Genomic DNA, 6,487 nt, shown 5'->3' on the forward strand with positions numbered 1-6,487 from the left:
TACATAAAGATTGGGAGACTGGGTAGCAAAAGATACAGATAAACAAGATTTATAAACACCATACAACAGATTGGCAGCACATATAAGAAAACAGCAATGATCTCAATGGTAAAGATGTTCAAATTGGGAACATAAAGGTTGGGAGATTGGGTAGCAATAGATACAGTGCAATTTTAAGGCAAAAAGTGAAAAAGCGCAGGCGGGAGAGATACATAATAATTTACACGTGGAAAATATTAGAGGGGCTGGTCCCAAACCTGCACACAGAAATAACATCACATGAGACCAGAAGACATGGCAAGATGTGCAGAATACCCCCGTTGAAAAGTGGAGGTGCAACAGGTGCTCTGAGAGAGAACTCTATCAACATCAGAGGCCCGAGACTGTTCAACACGCTTCCGCTACACATAAGGGGCATAACTGGCAATCCCCTCACAGTGTTCAAGAGTGAACTGGATAAGCACCTCCAAAGGATACCTGATCAACCAGGCTGTGACTCATACGTCAGGCTGCGAGCAGCCACGTCCAACAGCCTGGTTGATGAGTCCAGCAACCAGGAGCTCTAGTCGACAACCGGGCCGCGGGGACGCTAAGCCCCGGAAGCACCTCAAGGTAACCTCAAGGTAGCATGTGAGAAAACATGAAGATGTTTCTTCTTCATGTGATGAAGAGAAAATATGAAGGTATTTGGAAAATATATATGAGAAAAACGAATGGACCAAGTATGCTACCTCTGCAGAATGCCAATGTTAATTGAGAAAGTGGGAGAAGTAGCAGCGTTCACTGAAATATACTGCTGACAGAGATAAGATTGCAAGTACTGAAGGGAGTGACCTCTAACTCCATAGTGTTGGAGTTTCAGAAGAAGGTTATTGTGGTTAACAGTGTCAAAACCCTTGCGTAAGTCAACAAACAAACCTATGGGGAGCTCATTTTTGTTAAGTACTGCATGTAATAATTTAAGCATATTGTATTTATAAGAGCAGTGTTGGTGCTTTTATGGGTCTGAAGCCACACTGTATTATCACACGAGGATAATCTCAATAAATTCCTCTCCCAATGTGATCTATCTGAACAAATTGACCCTATTAGTACCTCAACTTAATTATCCCATTGTTACAAATAATGTAAGTTATTAATAGGAGTTAGCTAAGTTCTATAACCTATTGTTACTGTAAGTGGACAGTGACCTTGTATTTTAAGATAATTGTCAAGTTAATAATATTATTAAAAATATTAATAATAATTTATTCACAAGCAAGTACAATGGGTTGGTGAGATTACATAAGATTGGTATTTTTACATTCTTGTAAGGTCACTAACACACACAGCGTTTCCCGCAAGTTCTATAACATATAGTTACTGTGAGTGACCAGTTACTTCGTATGTTGAGATAATTGTCAAGTAAGTTCTGTAACTTCTAGTTACTGAGAGTGGACAGTGACCTTTTATGTTGAAACAATCGTCCAGTTCTTTATAATATAATTAAAAGGTAAGAGCCAAGTACAGGTATTACACAATATTCTATCTATAAATAATATGGGCCAATGATTGCTCCTAAGCAAATAACTACACATCATTCACATCCATCAACACAACACGAACCTAAACTGCCAATCAAAACAATAAAGTACATTGTTTTGGTTGGATACAAGACACTCCGTACATTGACAACATCGCACACTAATATTTTTACCATTTCGGACACCAGCTTTCGACGTTTGGTTTCGACGTTTTTTTCGATGTTGAGGCTTAGGCAAGGCTTGAGTGTTGTTTCTTAGGCTGTTGTAGAGTTAGACTTGATGTGAGCACTTGAAGATCAGTGGTGGGCTTCTTCTTTATGATAGGTGCATGCAGTTTGTGGGAAGGTTGTTGTGTTGATTTAGGGGCGACGACGATCGTTTGTGGGAAGGTTTTATGCTCATGTCTGGACACTCACCGTCCCGTGTTGTGATAATGGCCACGACGCTCACCTAGGCGTTCCAGTGTTCTTTCTGATGCCACACTTTATTTTTCCTAATTCTTACTATTGTTTGTAACTGGGTTTCTACATTTAACTCTTATGTTTTCCTCATTTTTTCGAATTACAGTATAATCTTGCAATTTATTTATTAAAATATAATGGTACACGTTTATATACTTTCTGAAGGAAACATTGCTCCCATGGTGAATGCACAACTTTGCATTTTTTTTTTTTTTTTTTTTTTATATATATGGTAAAAATATTAGTGTGCGATGTTGTCAATGTACGGAGTGTCTTGTATCCACGGTGAGTGTCCAGAGATGAGCATAAAACCTTCCCACAAACGATCGTCGTCGCCCCTAAATCAACACAATAACCTTCCCACAAACTGCACCTATCATAAAGAAGAAGCCCACCACTGATCTTCAAGTGCTTACATCAAGTCTAACTCTACAACAGCCTAAGAAACAACACTCAAGCCTTGCCTAAGCCTCAACATTGACGCCCCACCGTGAGGCGTCACCCAGCATCACCACTCATGCAGTCATCTGAGGAGAAAACCTTCCCACAAACTGTACCTATCATAAAGAAGATGAAGACTCACCAGTGTCCAGAGTGTGGGAAGGTATTCACTCATCTTGGAAATATGAAGCGTCACATGTTAATGCATCGGGTGAAAAACCTCATAATTGTCCAGAGTGTGGGAAGGTATTCACTCATCTTGGAAATATAAAGCGTCACATGTTAGTGCATTCGGGTGAAAAACCTCATAAGTGTCCAGAGTGTGGGAAGAGGTTCAGTCAGCTTGGAAGTATGAAGACTCACATGTTAGTGCATTCGGGTGAAAAAGCTCATAAGTGTCCAGAGTGTGGGAAGAGGTTCAGTCAGCTTGGAAGTATGAAGACTCACATGTTAGTGCATTCGGGTGAAAAACCTCATAAGTGTCCAGAGTGTGGGAAGAGGTTCAGTCAGGTTGGAAATATGAAGACTCACATGTTAGTGCATTCGGGTGAAAAACCTCATAAATGTCCAGAGTGTGGGAAGAGGTTTAGTCAGGTTGGACATATGAAGACTCACATGTTAATGCATTCGGGTGAAAAACCTCATAAGTGTCCAGAGTGTGGGAAGAGGTTCAGACTCCTTGGAAGTATGAAGACTCACTTGATGATACACATTGATGAAAGGCCTTTTGAGTGTGATGTGTGTGGCAAAAGGTTTAGAGATCGTGGCTCTATAATACGTCGCATGTTAGTACATACAGAAGAAAGGCCTTTCGAGTGTGATAAATGTGGCAGATTATTTAAGTCACGTAATGGTATAAAAGCACACGTGTTAGTGCATTTGAATGATAAACCTTCATAAAGTGTCCAGAGTTTTGGAAGAGTTTCGGTCATCTTTGTAGTATGAAAACTCACAAGACGGTGCATTTGGGTGATAGGTTAAACATTTTGAGTGTGAGAGATAAATCGGAAAATGTTTTAAGTATAATGTATAACAAAGCACATATTAGTTCATTAACTTATAATACCATTTTTCCAATTTTAAAATTGTTGGAAATTGTAAACTTTATCAGGAAAATATCTTGCACTCTCCATAGCTTCTACCATTATTTTATTATATATTTTTATGCTGTTTTAGCGTACCCAATTCCATATACTGTATTCAAAAACATGGTGTTGCTCCTTCACGTTAACTTATTTCTCACTCTCCAACCCCTGCCCTATTTTCCTTTCTGTTGTCATGATCGTGTATGTACAACTGGTACCAATTGTCTTCTTTGATATCTGTGTACCTCATAGCTTCCGTTACATTTTCTTCTCTGCCACAGAAGAAACGTGGAAATGTTCCACAGCCACAGTGCTGGCATTGGCAGTGCCATCACTGCCAGCACAGTTCAAGGTTTGGAAGCAAGCCAAAAGCACTCAAGTTGATTGTTAACTTTTAACTGTAGTTTTATATATATACTATTGTACTATTTTTATGAAATATTAAAATAATTTTTGTTATTTTGCTTAATGACTGAGATATATAAATCATTAACAAATATATATTAGACTGGAATTTATTTCAGCTAAATCTCTTCATTTATATTTGCATCAGATTTTTTAGTAGTCTGGCTTATCTACAGTAGTTACAGTGATCTAACTGTTGCATTATTGTGTGCATTAAGATAGATTCTGATAAAAGACTAACCTTAGTTCAGTAGTCATATTAGCCTGACTGGCATTTATAATTTTCTGAGTTGGAAATATATATTACTCTTGCCCAACGATGTATAGTAATATATATTACTCAGCTGTTAAACAATATTTGCCAGACTGAGATATTTATGTTTAGCAGTTATATTATCCTGACTGGCAATTATATTATCCTGACTCTGGCAATTATATTATCCTGACTCTGGCAATTATATTATCTTGCCTGGCAATTGTATTAATCAGACTTGCAATTACTAGGTATATTATATGTATCCAGACTGATAATTACATTAGCTTGTCTACCAATTATACTATCCCGACTGTGAATTATGTGAGCATGACTCCGGCAATTATTTTAGCCTGAATATGACAATTATAATAGCCTGACTGACAATTATATTATCTTAACCTTCAATAATATTATGCTGATTTGCAATTATATTACATATATCTTGACTGATAATTGCATTAAATTGACTGGCAATTATATTATCCTGACTCAATTAAATGAGTCTGACTGGCAGTTATATTAGCCTGACACTGGCAGTTACATTAGCGTGCTGGTAAATATATTATCCTGAATGACAATAATATTACCCTGACACAATTATAGTAGAATACTGGCAATTATATTATCTTATCTGACAATAATATTAGCCTGACTCTGCCACTTGTATAAACCCATTTTATAAAGTGGCATTTTTCATTTATAGTATATTACCATGACTATAATTTATAATATTTTTTGGAGTATGTCATTGAATATAGTTAGGCTAGGCTTAATTACTGCTAGTATTTATATCAGGTGTCTGTATTTCCATTATTCTCAATATCTTTGATTAATAAGTATTTCTAACTATAAATTAGTGTAATGATTTTTAATTTGTAGATATAAGCCTAAATTTAATCATTGCATAATGGTATGTATGATTATTATAGGCCTGTTTTACCAGGTATAGGAGTAGCCTTTATGGCAGGGGTGGCCAAACTTGCATACTGTAAGAGCTGCAAATGATAAACCTCAGATGTTTGAGAGCTGCAGGAGAACCATTTGAGAGCCACAGCTTCCTTACTGAATAATGTCAACAGTGTCTGCTGGCATTTTATTGATGATTTTCATCATTTAACTTATTTTTCCTTAAGTCTGATTTAGGTGGATAATCATATGAAAAGTTTTTGTGATTAGGTTCATACTGGCGTTTCAAGTTCCTGGCTTTGTAATGACTGAGTGGCCTTTGGCATTTAGGGCACAAAGGTTTACCTCCTTTAACTGTGAATGCAAACTTTGTTCCACAAGTATCGGAACTTTTTATATAGTCATGCATTTCTTGCCCTGGATTCGGGTAGAAACTTCTAGAATATTCACATTCTCAAGAACTTTTTATTAGCCGCATATTAAAGGTCAAAGAGCTACGGTTTTTGCCACCCTGTGGCCAAACCACGGCTTGTAATTTGTCATCTAGGCAAACCAAAAGGGATAGTCGTATACTGCAATTTCGGATACCGGGCTAGAAACAACTTCGTTCACTGAGAAGTTTGTACATCCAAACCATTCCGTTCGTATATGCGCTGGTTTGTGTTCGCTGTTGTTCTTGTCTGAATAAATGCATGGCACTTGTTCATATAATTAGCGCTTCCATTATTAGAATTATTTATCCATTATTAGAATAACAAGGTGCAAACCATAACCCCTTACAGTTGAAATCTATTTATTTATATACAAGAAGGTACATTGGGTTGCGAGAGTACATAACATATATTAAGAGGTACATTGTAGCAAGATTTGAGATTAAAGGATTTAAGACTAACACGTTTAGAAACAAGACGCCCCCGAAGGAGGCTATTATTTGTTATGCACCCCATACTCAACCAGTAAGTAGTGGAGCAAAACATAGATTACATGGTCATAAAGTCTTAATCAAACCAATTCAATTCTATTTCTTTCTTTATTATGCACCCCATACCTATCCCGTGGGCGGTGGTGTAAAGGATTACAGAGGCACATAATCGGTTCAGGAACTGAACCCTCTAGTACGTTTAGCTAAGCAAATAACAATTTGTGACGCAAATTACAAAATTATTAATATATATATACATGTACACACTCTCATACATACATGTACACATATATATACATATACATGTATACATATCTAATCACCTACACAAATACACACATCAATAATCTTTGTGTCACAAGTGATCAACAAGAGGCTCACAACAGTCACTATACAAGGCACTTTACATCTATGGTGAGTCACACAGTTACTAGTCTTGCTGCACACCCACCTAACTGGGCGGCAGCTTTACAGTCATGTGCTCCACA

The 6,487-nt window shown here is 37.1% G+C and overlaps 1 protein-coding gene across 1 annotated transcript; it reads left to right on the forward strand.

Annotated features, from left to right (window-relative positions):
- The first annotated feature begins 2,944 nt into the window (after positions 1-2,944).
- LOC138354715 (gastrula zinc finger protein XlCGF57.1-like) lies at positions 2,945-3,325 on the forward strand. Its single transcript, XM_069309156.1, has one exon. The coding sequence runs from the start codon at positions 2,945-2,947 to the stop codon at positions 3,323-3,325; it is 381 nt and encodes a 126-aa protein (XP_069165257.1).
- Positions 3,326-6,487: the final 3,162 nt, after the last annotated feature.

This window comes from Procambarus clarkii, chromosome 6 (genome assembly GCF_040958095.1).
Source record: "Procambarus clarkii isolate CNS0578487 chromosome 6, FALCON_Pclarkii_2.0, whole genome shotgun sequence".
NCBI lineage: Eukaryota > Metazoa > Arthropoda > Malacostraca > Decapoda > Cambaridae > Procambarus > Procambarus clarkii.